At 46.3% G+C, this 16,498-nt stretch overlaps 1 protein-coding gene across 4 annotated transcripts in view; it reads right to left on the reverse strand.

Annotated features, from left to right (window-relative positions):
• Nucleotides 1–5,030: 5,030 nt before the first annotated feature.
• ERC1 (ELKS/RAB6-interacting/CAST family member 1) overlaps nucleotides 5,031–16,498 on the reverse strand; it is a 462,570-nt gene continuing 451,102 nt past the window's right edge. For all 4 annotated transcript variants that reach the window (XM_005865924.2, XM_005865923.2, XM_005865922.2 and 1 more), the window contains one exon: nucleotides 5,031–10,559. In XM_005865924.2, the coding sequence (XP_005865986.1) occupies nucleotides 10,422–10,559 (138 nt within the window). In that variant the 3' untranslated portion in view covers nucleotides 5,031–10,421. The remainder of the gene's footprint in view (nucleotides 10,560–16,498) is intronic.

Genomic DNA, 16,498 nt, shown 5'->3' on the forward strand with positions numbered 1-16,498 from the left:
GCCCACACTGGGTGGGTGCTGCCCAGCAAGAGCTCACCTACACACGGACCGAATGGGACCGACGGCGTCGGGTGCCCGCTGTGGCTGTCATGGGACTGACGCTTCGCCCGCACTGTTCCAAGTATTGTTTCTATTTAAAAAAATGAGAAAACTGAAGGTCGAAGAAGTCAAGTGAATCCTCCAAGGTTGCACAGCTCATAAGCACCCAAACCAGGATGGGAACCCATTACTGGCCCACCTGCCTCGTGTTCAAGGCCAAGTTTCCTACAGGCCAAGCCTTACTTTGCCCTAAAATTGAGAAGCTGGTTCTCTGCACATTCACAGGATGAGCATCCTGTTCCCCAAACCCCTGCCGGCCATGCAGAGGCTCTCTGGGCGAGGAGTGGGGGAGCTGGGGACCGGCACCCTGAGGCAGGCACCCTGAGGCAGGCACCCTGAGGCAGGCACCCTGAGGCTGGCACCCTGAGGCTGTACAGCCCCTCGAGGGCGGGTGTCCTGCGGGCAGCTAGCAACATGGGGATGTCCAGTAATGAGCTCAGTTGACGAGAAAGGCTGCCTGGCTTATTGAGTTTTCTTCTCCCCTAAAGAGTCAGATGACTCCTAAAAGCTGCAGGGTTATCCTGACATTAATTCTTATAATGTAGGAAAAGTGGATGCAAACCCTCCAGTCCCCTATTCACCCTGGAGCCTGCCCTGTGTTTGCGAGGTGCTGCCTCATCCCCTCGGTCCCCTCAGCGCCGGCCGTGCGGCCGTGGGAGGGTGGTGGAGCGCCATCACAGAAGTTCTCGATTCCGGGGATGTTCTCAGCACAAATGCACAGTGGTGTCCAGGGACACCAACCCATTAAAACGTGCACACAAGTCCAAGTTCAGATTGCAAACAGATGCCCTCCAAAGCCTCATTTCCGACAACCCTTAAGAGCAAAATCATAATAAAAAAAACTCAAGTTCAAGATGAACCAAACAGGAATCATCAGAGGCCAGAGACAGTTTCTTGGCATGGAAACTCCGCAGACATCTGACGGACGTCTTTCCTCACATGTCCAGTTCTCCCTCTTAAGTGGAACACGGCTCAGTTCTTCACTCTCACAAGCAAGGCTGCGGGGCTGTGGGTGGGTGGGCGGAGAGCTAATTCGGGAAGGGGAGGGTGAATGTCAGCGCTCTGTCTGGAGCAGCTGGAAGGAAGACAGAGGGTTGGGTTCGCAGGAAGACCAGCAAGAGGCGTCTAATGTCCCAGTCGCCCTGTGAACCATGGCTTGCGGAAGGGTAATAACTTCTTTCCCGACAAGATGTCAAAGAAACGGCCTCAGTGGATGGGGAGGGCTGACATGGAATTACCAAGTTGTCAAGCCTCAGTCCTTTCCCTATAAAGGCGGAAGAAGGTGAGAACATTCTTAGTGCCGCATTGTCTGATTCTTGGGGAATAAATGGCACCCAGAGCCTAATAGAGCATGAACTCCTGGTGTGACTCTCATCCATCCCGCTGAACAAGCCAGGCCCAGGATTCCCCTCTTTCCTCCAAAACCCCCAACCACCACCTGGCCTTGGTGCCTCAAACTGTCGAAGGCGGCAGCCTCCTGTGTCCCAGACCACAATCTGCTTCCTACTCAGCTGTGAGTCTTTGATGGTGCTGCAAGCTAGTGGAAGGAACTGGAGAGAAAGGAATGGAAACAGACCCGCTGGGTGAAGCCCAGGTCCCTCACTTCCTCGCTGTGTAACGTTGGGCAGCTTCCTGTGGCAGCTCCAGGCCAAGGCCTTTTCTTCACCATCTCTGACAGCTCTCAGGGTCAGCAAGGCCGGAGACTCCCAGAGTTGACATGCCCGGTGCTGTTTTGATTAGCCTTGTGGTTAGGTCACTGGCAGCGTGGGGAATGCTCTCCCAAGCTACCATCCTGTCCAGGGCATTACAGAGCCCTCACGATAGGGGCCCATCCAACCTCCTTTGAAGTTACATGGTGGCCCCCATGTCATCTCTGTGCTCCTAAGCCAAGCAGTATTTGACCCATCGACACTGGACTGCTTGCTACCCCCAACACCCTATGTCCTTTCCTAGCTCCCTGTCTTTACGCAGGCCCTCTTTTCTGCCCCCTCATCCTTGAACTCCTCTGCTGGCAAAATTTAATTCATTTTTCAAGGTCAAACTTGAAGGTCTATGACAAGCATTGCCTGCTCACACTGGACTGCGAGCTCCCTGAGACACATGGCCACAGTGGTGGGCTGGAGAGCACAAGCTCTGGAGACAGAGTGGGGTTTAAATTCTAGCCCTACCACTTGCCAGCAGCTGTGTGACCTTGGGAAAGGTGTTCAGCCACACTGTGCCTCACCCCTAAGATGGGGATAATAGTACCTACCTGCTCCGATTGCCATGGAGATGAGATAAAACATGTGAAGTGTTGAGAACTGAACCTGGCACACATGCTGTTGCTACCTGCATGCCTGGTCCCTATAACACAGGGGCATGAATACTGGACTGAGGGCTATGGTGGCATTTTGTGAATGTGGATCCAGGGTGGGGGTGGGGGAAGGTCCATCTGTGATCACTGAGCAAGTACAATGGAAGGATGCGAATATATAACTTAGGAAAATTTTAAACGTACACAGAAATAGAGAATCTATATATATAAAAGGCTAATATGCTAAGTGTCTGACTGTCTGACCAGTCACTATGATGTGCATTGACCACCAGGGGGCAGGCTCTCAATGCAGGAGCTGACAAGCTGCGGTGACTTGGCAGCGGCAGTTCTCAGGTGACACACCCTGAAACCAGAGAGGAGGGAGCCTGATTCCTCGCAGGGCTGCACGATTCCACCTTCGGCCGTGGGTTATGTTGCTGCTGGGGCACTGTTGGCCCTGAATCTGGTTTATTGCACACTTGCATTTGCGTTACACACCCTGTAAGACAGCAACTTTGCAGAGTGCTCTCTCGCACTCCAGGACCCCTTGGGGGATGTCGGACTGCTGGTTTTGGCCCGATCCCGCAGGCCAGGCTGAGGGACCCCACCTGCCGGAGGTGCTCACTCTGCAGAAGCCCTTCCAGCGGCTGGCCTGGGAGGGACCGTAGGAGACTGGCTCCAGGGCGTATCTGGACTGTCTCGCACAATCCCACCCTGCCGGTCACCGTCTAATTAATTTCCTTTCAATGTGCATGCATCCATGCACTGGGTCACTAATAGTATATGAACCCATGTAGCCACTGACTAGCATCAGCCATGTGGTCTCATGGTCCATCTTTTCCTGTTTCCTCTCCTTGCCCCCTCCTCAGTACACATACTGGATAATTTTAAAGCACATTGTGGATGTGAAGAAAGCAATTTTATGCTTTACACTCTTAAAAGAACTTTCAAAAAGAAAAACATAACTATTTATTATCCTCATCATGGCTTGTGACCTCGATGAAAGCAGCAGCATTCTACAGAGGGAAAGGTTAGAGGCTGAGAGGTCCAGGGCTCCTGGGTATGAGGCCAGGGCTCTTCCTAGGACATCTGGGAAAGCTGATGGGGCTCAAGCTGCTTCCTCGGAACGCTCCCCCACCCCAAGTTCTAACTAATTCTTAATCAATTTTGAGCAAGCTTGAGATATTACATCCCCCAAATCAAATACAGTGGGGCCTTGACTTACGAGTGTCCCGACTAACAAGTTTTTCGAGATACGAGCCATCTCTCGGCCGATTTTTTGCTTTGAGTTGCGAGCTAAAATTCGGGGTACGAGCCAGCTTCAGATACCCCACCGCTAGTTGGCGCAGTGAACGTCACAGTGAATGCCACATCAGCCCAGCATCACGTGTCTCACTCGTTCACTTTATGATTTGACATACGAGTAATTTGAGTTACGAGCTCCATCACGGAATGAATTAAACTCGTAAGTCAAGGCCCCACTGTAATAGCAGTCTTTTCCCAATTCAGAAAAAAAAGTTAATGAATGGAATTCTCAATTGCAAGTTCTCCTCTCATATTTCCTTAAACCGCATAGTCTCTGCATCCATTTGTTGAAACCAAGTGCTGGTAGACCACAGAGAGTGTAAACAAACAGTGGAAAAGACGAATGGAAAACCCTAGAAACAGCTGACCAGGGTAATCTGTGGACACGCCTGCGTGTGGTGATTTTGTACCGTGTAACACGTTCTGCTGGTAAAGGTCTCAGAGACCTGCCTCCTGCTGAGATGGTGAGCAGCCCCAGGCTTCCAGTCCTGTGAATGGAATGGCACGGTCTCTGTGCCCCTCCACCTGGCGGGCTGGGGAGCAGCCATAGGCTGCAAAAAGGGTGAGGCGGGGCAGAGCCAGGTGCACTGGGACCACCTACCAGGGACTCTGCCGCTCTAGCTAAGCGCCAACGCACAGTGGGCAACAGACTGTACCAGGGAGGGAAGGAAATGCAGCAAGCAGGCTGGTTCTCTTTTGGGGTTGACACAGAAATGAATCTAACAGATTCTCATAAAAAAAGTATCTCAGAATAATTTCTTATTGAGCATCAGGCCCAAGACAAATAGCGAGGTTGGACATTCTTGAAGCACAGGTTCTCGGGGCTCCGTCACTGCTGGTCTCTGCGCTTCCGCTGACTGGCAGCTCACATCCCAGAGTTAATACATCAGAACACACCCAATTCTGGAGAAAACCCTGTCAGGCTGGGACCCTCCTCACTGTCTGCCATCTAAGCAAGAGCCGCTGCACTGGCCCTCAGCAGTGGGTCTACTTTATGCTCTTGAACAGTTAGATCAGAAACGGGGAACCTGGCTCAGGGCCTAGGGGGTAAGGAAGGAATAGGGAAGTGGAAATTGACTGTAAAAGGCAATTAAGGGGGCTGCCAATCGAGTGTAAGTGGGAACCTAAAGGAGGCTCGCTCTTCTGAGACCACCCAGTCAGGCCTGTCAGGGCGGCGCGTGCTGCCAACTCCTCGCCCCCCTCAGGGATGGGCACCCTACCACCAGGGCTGACCCCTTGGGGACTGCTGGCCTCCCCCTGCTTTTCTCCCATCTGAGGCCACCGCTCACTTGAAGTATCAGTCTGGATGAGACTCAAAGAAAGACACAGCACATAATTTTTAAATAATTTTATAAGTTCCCGATGGATTTAGTTTGTGAATATAAAAGAAAAAAAACAAAGTGTTTACAATAATTATCAAGGCAAAGTTGACTATAACACAATTTCTCTGTAGTGTCGTTATCCTGTCAGTAATGCGACTGGCCACCACACACACACACACACACACACACACACACACACACACACACACTTGAAGGCAGCAGGTGCATTTGCATCACAGACACCACCATTGCGGCTGCTACTGTCACCAAAAGGAACTCAAGCTACAAGGAAACAGTGACCAGCACCCCCCCTCCTCCCCCAGCTCCTTACTAAAGTGCAGCACTTCTCTTCTGGAGCAGAGGGTGCATGTCCCAGGGAGACCCCAGTCCCCATCCTGGACACCCTGCTGTGTGGGCAGGTTCGGGGCTGGTCCTGCGCAGCCATCAGGCCGGAGGGGCGGTGTGCTGCCCTCGGGTGGGCCTGGCTGCCTTAGAGGGTGATGCAATACTGGTGTGGTGTGAAACGGCTGGGCTCAGAGGGCTTGCTCTGGCCCAGGGCTGGATTCCCTGGCTTCAGCAGGCTTCACTTCCTTCCCTGACAATGGCATCTCAGAGGGGGCGGGGGAGGGCCACAAGAGGTGGCCTGGGCCCAGGAGATCTGGGACTAAAAATCTTAAAGGGAAAGAGTCTAGGACTGAAGCCAGAAGGAACTGAGATCTGAGTATAACGCATTCACCGGACTGCAGGCTCTGGGCTGGCCAGTGCTTGGTCCATATTGGATGGTCACTGGATGATATAGCACCAAGTGGGCAGGAGAGAGGTTCTGTGGCCTGTACAGGCTGCTGCCAGGGGTGGGGCTTCAGAGTCAAGCCCAGGTGGCCACATAGTGTTAGGCACACTGAGCTGGGACCGACGTGGGGGTGAGGGTGGTTATGGGGTCACAAACTACCCAGAGGACCTGAGGATGTGTAGGAAAGCGCTGGCACGACTGGAGCTCTGAGACCCAGATTCCCATTCCTTTCCCTCAGCAGTTGTCGTTCAGCCACGCAGTCACCTGCTTGGAGTGTGGTCCTTGAACTTCCCAAGCGGCCAGCCCAGCTGCCACCTAAGGCAGCTTAGGAGGAAGGGCGGAGTCTGGCTGCCCCATAGCTTGAATTCCTTTTACATGATATTGATTTGCATTTTTTAAAACACAGCTCTTTATTTTTTCAGTTCTACTACTACTTTTTAATATCTTAATAATCTCAACAATGGACACAATGTAACTGCCCAAATTCTCTGAACCACACAGACAATATTGACAAGCAGAGAAACAAAGGAGGAGGTGGGATGGGACAAAAACCTGCTCCCCACAAAACCAGTCCTCAAACCACCTCTCCTCCCAGAGTCAGAGGAGCAATACCTATATTAGGGTCACAGTACTCACTAAACACATTGGGGGAAATCAGGAGACACTTGGTTACAGTTTTGACACTAAAAAGTTTCGAAACAGTTTTTGCTTAAAAAGAGTAAAGACAGCCATTTTGTTCAGAAGGATTTCCTTGTATGTTTTTTTCTTGCCCAAGTATTCCCTTAGTTCACATGGAGGAAATTGCAGATTCCTTTAAAACATTTCTTTAAATGGTTGAAGTCACTCTCCTGAGAGCCCAGGGACTGGCAGTGATGGGTGGATGCGTGGCCTTGCAGGCATTGCAAAGGGCAGCGTGCTGCCTGCATCCACTCCCTTCTCATCTCCTTTTCCACAGTCTGAACGTTTGCAGGTGGGGAGATGAGGCTGGGGAGGCAGACATGAGAGTTACAGATATTGCTGATACAGGCCCATGGGAACTTAGCAGGTGTCATGTGAGGGTCACATTTTATGTGGTGACATACTCCTCCATTTGCTCTTTCCTCAAAGACCCTGAGGGTAGCCAGCGGGCCTATGCTTAATGGGGTCAAACAGAAGGGCAGGAGGGCTCTGGTATCAGCAGGACTCTCTAGCAGCAAATCCAAATGCCAATCCTGACCATCAACAAGGGAGGGGTTGGTTTAGCAGTAGACTAAAACTCTGTGATGGCTTCCTCTTCCTTTTCTCTCACTCTGCGGAGTGGGTGAGCCAATGAGCTCCTCATGGAAAACGAAACAGACTTTCACTCACAAAAGTGCCAGGTCACACTGCCACTAGTGACACTGAAGATGGCCTTGGGTCCAGGTATGCCTTATTAGTATTTTTAAAGCCCAAGGTAAGAAAGAGAGAAAGGAACTTAGATCTTCTTTAGATTGCAACATACAAGGTCAAAGGTTAGAATGGAGATGGATTTCAGGATTCCCATGCATATTTCTTAATATGTTAAAGCCCACTTAAAGTCTTTTCTATTTCAAATGGTATTCCTTGTAAAATCTCAATTCAATACTTCATCAAGGACTCAATGAGTACCTGGGATAGAGGGATATGAAAAAGACGAAAAGCCACATTTTCTTTCTTTAGTCATGCGCTCCAGGTTGGATTCCACCCACTCTTCTTCTTGTCCCCTTTATGATGATCTTCATTTGGGGATACAAATATTTAGGTATTAAGGGGCAACTAGGCTTGCCAATGGAATGGATGAGTTTGGTGAACATTATAGGCAACCTTCAGTGAGTTTTCAAGGCTACATACTAATATTTGGTAGTAGCTGAGTGACCTTGTGAAACCTTGAATATCATAAAAAGGTCACAAAATGATAGTCCTTGCGTGATGGGAACTGTGCATTTAGTAAATGCTGGCTCGATGAATGATTTAAACTCAGTAAGATACTCTAAACACTAGATAGAAACTGTATAGACTTTGCACCTATAATGTAAATGCACGTCATGTTCACCATTGAACTTTAGCCAGAGCCTAATTCATCTAGGACCAAAAAGTCCTCAGAACCATTTGAGATACTAGGAAGAATGAATGAGACTCCCTGCTTTGGTTCATAGAGACCAGACAGATGCTGTCTGCCCCAGAAATTTTTCTTCTCAGAAGCACTTGTCTAGAGGACTTCCATAAGGTTTTAGAGGGAGAGCAACAGGAAGGGGTGAAATGAAAAGAGGAAGGAAGAAGGTGCAGTGAGAGTCATGAAACACGTGGGCAAGAGTGGCAGGTATTGCATTTGGTGGTAAAGGCCAAATCAGTGGGACCCAGAGAGAGACCTGACTGATGCCTTCTCTTGCCAGATCAGCTAGGCCACAGCCAGCCAGTGCCAGGCCAGGCCACTTCCCTGGGCATGGCCTCTTCTGCTTTCTGTTCTGCTGTAGTCCTGTGAAGGCTGTCGTCATACCTCAGTTCTTTCCTTATGGCATTTAAAGTGAGATTCTAATACTCCCCCCTAAAATACTAGGGGCTATCTACATGATTTATGGGCAGTGCAATAAATAAATGAAACTGAGGTAATTGACCACAAATGACCACCACTTTATATCTAACCCCTGTGCCCCCGCTCCGGCCAGCCTGGCTATCAGGAAGCATCTCAGTAAGAAGTTTATGAGCAGAGTCCATTTAAACCTTTGATAAGGAACACTCTACAGCGTCTCACAGGGGGGACTGTTTTACAGCAGGAGTCATGGCAGCTGGAGATTCGACCATATAAGTTAATGAGACAGTCAAGGCTTGCTGGTGGGGAAGATACTGCACTGATGGCCGTGATGACTTTACAGGCAGCATCAGATTCTTTGGGTGAGTAATTGGGAAAGGGCAAAGGAGAAAACGCAGGACAAAGCCCTTTAGCCCAGCAACTCTTATCAGAAGATGTGAGTATCTGGTGGGTGTCTGGTCACAGAGGTGGTCAAAGGCCTAGATTTTGGTTAAGTGGTCTATTCTTGGTGCCTGATATTGTTTATGACTGTCATTGTCTATGCATGGGGAAAATGCTTTCCAAAATGCCAATATCTTCAGGTGGATTTGCAACTTTGGGGTCAATTTTCTCATTTGTGACATGGAGCTGGCCAAGCTCCACGAGGTGCACGGAGATGTATTGAGAAAACACCACCTACTCTCACAGGCCCCTGAACAGTATGCTCTTTCAGGGTAACAACAAGCAAAAGTCCTGAATCACCAAATGGCAAGTAAGTGACTCAGCCCCAGCCCCCAAATCCATCAATTCTATTATAGTGAGAAGTGAGAAATGCTGATTTAGGAAAGATTTTCTGGAAAAGATACCTTCTATTAAGATGGGGGAGAGGAAGAGTATGCCTTTTGCTGCTTTGACTCAAGCAGGTATGTCTCATAGAATCCTTTATACCTCTCCTCCATTTTTCCCACAAGGATGACTGCCTAACAGTAGGCATTTCATAAATATTCTTTGAATGAAAGAATGGAGGAAGGAATGTGTGTGGGATGAGAACATTCATTTGTGTCAGAGGAGGTTTCAGGCAATGCATGAAGCTAAGGTTCTAGCAGTGCAAATTAAGAGTTAAGCTACAAGGGTGGAAGGTGGGTCAGAGAGTTCAGTGACCACTGGGCTTGGAGCATGGTGGGGGAAGGCAGAAGCATTCTTCTGGGGCTCAGGGGCCTGATGAGGGAGATGTTCAGGAGAAACAGCCTGACCCTGGCAATGGCCATCTCCAGAAGCAGAGCTGGTGATGACAGCGCCTCACGTCAAACCCCTCTTCTCTTTCCATTAGAGATATATGATCTGACTAAGCAAAAGGCCAAAGGTCTTACACAAGAGGACTAGGGGGAGAACTGCTTGCACCACCGTCGTTAACTGGTCGAGGACAAGAGCACGCATATGCGAAACAAGGCCGGGTGTTAGTGTACACTGAGCCACGAGGAGGCCTGCTTGTGGCTCCCCCGCATAAAACACTGCAGATGAAAGTAAACAAAAGAGACAGTTTAAGAAGAGTCAGTTTTCTGTTTGTCCCTGTTCTCTCTTTAACCCTCTCTCTTTTTCTAATAATATCTTTTTGAGATTTTTTAAAAATCCTTTTAGGAGAAAGCACCTGTTGTGATTTTAGGACACTCAGCTCTCTTGTCCATGGGGAAGCATTCTCTCAGTATGCTGAACTCCAAGTAGATTCCAGGTTTAGTTCCCATGTCAAGGACAGAAGTAAGAGGCTCCCTACTCCATGACCCTCTGTGAGGGCAGAGCCACCAGCTTCCAGAGTTCTCCACTGTTGATGACCAGATCACGGTTCTTCATGGAGACTTGGCCACTTACCCACCTTGAACATAAAAAAATAAGTGTAGAGACAACATCCAATTGAGACCAGCAGAGTAAGATGACAGATGTAGAAGTGGAGCTGGAATCGCACTTCAAGAGCTAACCACGGTAGGATGGAGTTCGTAGTGTTTGCAGGGTGCCAAGAAGTATCTGGGTGCCTGTCCTCATAGTTCGCTTTTCTTGGCTCCTGGGTTCACTGCACTAGGCTGCTGGCTGGCCACTCCCCACGAAGCAGGGTCAGGATGATTCTTCCAATGCGTTGACCACTTGCTCCAGGATGTCGGGGCAGTGGTCTGCGATCTGCTGGAGAATGGCGTTGGCAAACTCCTGCAGTTCTGCATTGTCCCGCTCACCTTTTTCTAATTCACTCTGAAGCTGAGAGGGAAAGAAAAGATGGATTTCAGATTTAAAAAAAAACAATCCTATTTGCACTGAGTTAAGAATTATTGTTTATCAATAAAGAAATGATATTTGCAACAACATGGATGAACCTGGAAGGCATTATGCTAAGTGAAATAAGCCAGGCAGAGAAAGACAAAGACTGCATGGTATCACTTATATGTGAAATCTGGAAAAAAAAGTTGAACTCATAAAATCAGAGAGTAAAATGGTAGTTGCCAGGGGGCTGGGGAATGGGGGTAATGAGGTTGTTAAAAGGGTACAGACTTTCAGATATAAGATGAATACAGTCTGAGGATCTAAGGTTAAACATGGTGACAATAGTTGATTACACTGTATATAATTGAAATTTGCTAAGAGAGTATAACCGAAGTATTCTTATAAAGACAAAAAGTAAACTATGTGAGATGATGAATGTGTTAACTCGATTGTGGGAATCCTTTCATGATGTATAAGCATACCAAATCATCACACTTTAAATATATCACAATTTTATTTGTCCATTATACCTCAATAAAACTAAAAAAGAAAAAGAAACAATAAAAGAGACACTTTCTATGCGAAGTCTTCCCACATCTAAATTAACAACCAAGAAAATAAAAAGGTAAATACCAAATGTCTTTTCATGAAAATAAGATCTAAAGAAGTCAGTGACTAGTCCAAGTTCCAAGGATTGTAATTTGCAGAGCTGGGACTCCAATCCCAGAACTCTGGTTCCAGGTGGAATGCTCTCTCCACTGTGGCCCAGTATCACACACCTGCTCAGGTACAGGGATGATCGCAGACAGGATCTTAATCTTGCATAATGGTCCTTGACTTAGGGAAACTTAGAATGTAAAAGACTTCCCCCGTTCTATGTACCACTTGTATTCAGTGCATTAGACAACCCTACCATAGGCCTGTTAATTTGGACATGAGGCAGTCTTCTGTTTGTTTAGGAGTAAGTATATTTCTAACTTCTTATTGTTTTAAACACTCTCTTTGACATTCCTTCAAGCATTAAACCAACATTTATTAAGGACCTGGACTTGGTTCTTGCTCTGAAGACCCATATAGGTTAATAAAAGAGACAAACACGTAAACACATCATTACAACCCTGCGTGGTAAGGGCAATAACCGAGGCATGAACATATGTTTTGTCCTGGAGGAGTCCGAGAAGATGTTAGTAAAGGCAACATGTGATTTGGATCTTGACAGCTGAATAGGAGTTTTTCTGGGAGATCAGACAGAAGAGGCTTTCAAACAGATGGAACAAGTGCGGATGCATAGAGCTATGAAAGGGCTTGGCACAGATCTAGGGAAGAGAGATGCTCAATATGGCTGAAGCACAAGGTAATGGGGTTGGGTGGAGAACCATAGAAAACTGAAGAGACAGACTGGGGCCAGATTGTGTATGTAAAGTTAAGGAGTTCAGATTTAATCTTGTTAAAACAACAACAATAACAAAAGGAAGTCCAAGAGTTTTTAAACAGTACAGAGACATATTGGATTCATTTTCTTAGAAGATAGCTATAAAGATACAAACATTAGACTGAGTGGAAAAAAAGAATACATGAAGGGAGGTAACTGTACAAGCCCAGGTGAGAGTCAAGGAGGGTACAATGAAGGTGGGGTCTGGGCACATGGAGAGGAACAGACACATGTTAAGACTTTGCAAAGGTAGTACTGATAAGAGGTGGAGCTAAGTGACAGGGAATGGAGAATAATTTTGACAGTTATAGATGTGGATATTAGAAAAATAAGATTGAAAACACAGGAAGCAGAGCTGATATTAGGCAAAGAGAGAAATTAAAAATTGAGTTCAAAGTGTAATTAAGAACACAGGCTCCAGAGAGTTAGGCTGCCTGGATTCCAATGTCTGCTCTGCCAATTATAGTTGTATGACTTGGACATCTTTGAGCCTCGGTTTACTCATGTAAAATGGGACAATAACATTTATAGATGGTTTTAAAGATTTAATGAGGTATTCCTATAAAGTGTAGTATAATGCCTGACACATAGAAAATGCTTGATAAATGTTACATGTTGTTATAATTATTGTTAGTTACTGTTTTTATGAAATTGGTAAGATTATCCAAAAAGAGCATGTAGATTAAAAAGCAAAGAGAACCAAGTTCTAACTACAGTGTTGATAGAATCTAGATGCTCTGAGCCAAGAATGAACATGCTGCTGCTTCAAATATATCAACGAGCTGGGAACAGATTCAGCAATTTTCTTTCTGCTAAATGTTGACTAAAGATCAAGACATGCACAGGCTAGATTTAGACCACACTAAGTCTTGGTGCATATCAAGGCCTGGCTGTGTCATATAAATATAAATCTCTGAAATGGGAAAACCAAAGAGGCCAGGTGCCTTGGAAATACAGCTACACAGAATATAACCCAGAAATACTGCTATGTGAAAAGGCTATAACTCTCCTCACTTATTTTGAAGTCAATCATTCAAAATCAGTAAGGAGAATGTCAGGTTGTATTGCTTCAGATTATTTTTGGGAATATTTGAACAACTCTGGTTTATGTTGCGAGCCAGGTTATCTGTACTTGACTCTATAAGTCACATATTTATCTCCCATGAAATATTTTGTATTCTATTTGGCTTCTGCTATGTTAAGTAAACACGAAGTTACTAATGGATACATTTTAGCTTAATAACATTTTTCAGGATCGCAATACTTGGATTTAATAGTAACAAGTATTACACATGCATTGTAAAAAGTTTGGAAAAGAAAACCACCAAGAAAAAAAAGCACCTATAACATTAGCATCAGGAGATAACCATAGCATCAGGAGATAACCACTGCTATATATTTTGTTATATATTCTTTGAGACTTTTTTTATATACTGGGGGGGGTGGGAAGGGGGAGGTCCCTCAGCCCAGCCTGCACCCTCTCCAATCCGGGACCCCTCGGGGGATGTCCGACTGCCTCTCGCAATCCGGGACTGCTGGCTCCTAACCACTTGCCTGCCTGCCTGCCTGATCGCCCCTAACCCCTCTGCCTGCCTGCCTGATCACCCCTAACTACTGCTGCCTGCCTGATCACCCCTAACTGCTCCCCTGCTGCCCTGATCGCCGCTAACTGCCTCTGCCTTGCCCTGCACCCGGGACCCAGGTTTCCCTCTTCCGGCCGGTCGCAGGTACCCGGGACCCGGGCTTCCTTCTCTCTGGCCGGCCGCAGGTACCCGGGATCCGGGCCGGCTTCACTTGGGCCGGCCGCAGCCACAGAGGACTGTGGGCGGGTGGCTTGTTCCTCTCCTGGGCCACAGGCACATGTGCAGCCACTGGCACCCGGGACTGTGGGGCAGGCGATTTGTCCCTCTCCTGGGCTGCAGGTGCAGACCCAGTTGCTGGTGCCAGGGACTGTGGGGACCGTGGGGCGTGCAGATTGTCCATCTCGTGGGCTGCAGGCGCAGGCTCAACTGCTGGCGCCCAGGACCATGGGGTGTGCATCTTGTCCCTCTCCTGGGCTGCAGCCTGGCTGGTCCCCATTCCTCTCTCGCAAGCTCGTTTATGCCTGGCTGGTCCCCATTCCTCTCTCGTGAGTTCATTTGTGCCTGGCTGGTCCCCATTCGTCTCTCCCCAGTGTTGAGTGTCTGAGCCGTTACAGCGTGACAGCGTGAGGGCATGATGACACTTTGCATATTAGTTCTTTATTATATAGGATATTTGTACATATATATATATATATGTATATATATGTAATTTTAGAAACAAAATGGCAATGATATTATATAGATTATTTGTAAGCTATAAATAATCTATATAATATATAGATAATGATATCGATATATTTTTACCTAAAAGTATACTATAAATATAGTTCTTTTCTTTTAAAAAAATATATTTTGTTGATTTCAGAGAGGAAGGAATAGGGAGAGAGAGATAGGAACATCAATGATGAGAGAGAATCATCGATTGGCCACCTCCTGCACTCCCACACTGGGGGTCGAGCCCACAACCTAGGCATGTGCACTGATTGGGAATCGAACTGTGACTTCCTGGTTCATAGATCAATGCTCAACCACTGAGCAACCCAGGCTGGGCTATAAATATATTTCCAAATCAAATCCCAAAGACTCTTTTTGGAACTTGGTAATGAATTCTAAAATGTATCCTAAAGTGTAAATATATAAGAAGAATTCTGAAAATATTTTATTTTTTAATCTTCATCTGAGGATTAATTGATTTTTTTTTTTTTTTAGAAAAGAGGGAGGAAGGAGAGGGAGAGGGAGAGAGAGAAACATCAATTGGTTGCCTTCCGTATACACCCTGACCAGGGATTGAATCTGCAACCTAGGTATATGCCCTGACCAAAATCGAACCCACAGCCTTTTGGTGTAGGGGATGACGCTCCAACCAACTGAGCTACTGGGCCAGGGCCCAAAAAAATATTTTAAAGAAAGATGATGTGGGACTTGCTCTACCCAATTATAAAACATACTACAAAAATATACTAGTTAAAAGTATTGTATTGATAAAATTTGATCAGTGAGATTATGCTCTAAAGACATTAGAAATCAATGACTATTTCAGGTTGACTGAGCCTAGTGGTATTTAGATTCCTGCTCATACCATACATACACATAAACTTCAAACTGGCTAAAGACCTAAATTTAAAAATTACACTGTAAATATGCATTCTTCTCAAGTGCACATGGAACATTCTTCAGGATACATAATATGTTAGGCCACAAACAAGTCAATAAATTTAAGGAGACTAAATCTCGTCAAGCATCTATTTTGACCACAATGGTATGAAACTAGAAATCAATTACAAGAAGTAAACACACAAATATGTGGAGATTAAACAACATGCAACTGAAAAACTGAATGGTCAAAGAAGAAACAAACAAACAAAAGAAATAAAATACTTTGAGACAAATGAAAATTGAAATACAATATACCAAAATTTATGGGATATAGCAAAAGCAGTTTTAAGAGGAAAGATCATAGAGATAAATGCCTACATTAAGAAAAAAGAAAGATTTCAAATACACAACTTAACTTCACACCACAAGGAACTAGAAAATGAACAAACAAAGCCAAAGTTAGTAGAAGGAAGGAAATAACAAAAATCAGAGTGGAAATAAATTGCATAGAAACTAAAACAATAATGAAGAAGATCAATAAAACTAAGAGCTGGCTTGAAAAGATAAACAAAATAAACATTTAGCTAGACTTATCAAGAAAAAAAGAGAGCGGACTCAAGTAAAATCAGAAATGAAAAAGATGTTATAACTGATCCCATAGAAATACAATGAATCATAACAGATTACTATGAACAACTGTATGCTAAAAAATTGGAAAGCCTAGAAGAAATGGATAAATACCAGCAAACAAAATATAGCAAGACTGCATCATGAAGAACTAGAAAATCTGAACAAACCAAACACTACTAAAGAGACTAAATCTACACTAATAAAAGAGAAAGATGAAAATTAACCATCACCCCTCCACTCTGCTACACCCACCAGCCAATCAGGAGCGAGTATGCAAATTAACCCAACTAAGATGGCGGCAGCCACAGAGCTGGAGCGAGCAGGAAGCTTGGGTTGCCCCCGGCGATGGAGGAAGCCAAGCATCCTGCCTGCCCTGGGCTCCGCTCAAGGCTACAAAGTTTCAATTATAGAAGATAAATAAATCCCAGATACCTGCTTCCAGCCTGCCCTGGCCTCCGCTCAAGGAGGCGCTGAAAAGAAAAAAAAAAGAAAAAGAAAAAAAGGAGAGGCTGGGAGCTTGGGTCACGGGGGAGCATGGCCAGCCTGAAAATGGCCATCAGCCCCTCATCCAGGCTGGTCACACCCCCATGGGGTGAGGGTCCCCACTGGGGGGCTTGACCAGCCTGCAAACAGCCATCAGCCCCTCACCCAGGCTGGCCAGGCACCCCAGCGGGCCCCCCACCCTGATCCGGGAC

This window comes from Myotis brandtii, unplaced genomic scaffold (genome assembly GCF_000412655.1).
Source record: "Myotis brandtii unplaced genomic scaffold, ASM41265v1 scaffold216, whole genome shotgun sequence".
NCBI classification, from domain to species: Eukaryota; Metazoa; Chordata; class Mammalia; order Chiroptera; family Vespertilionidae; genus Myotis; species Myotis brandtii.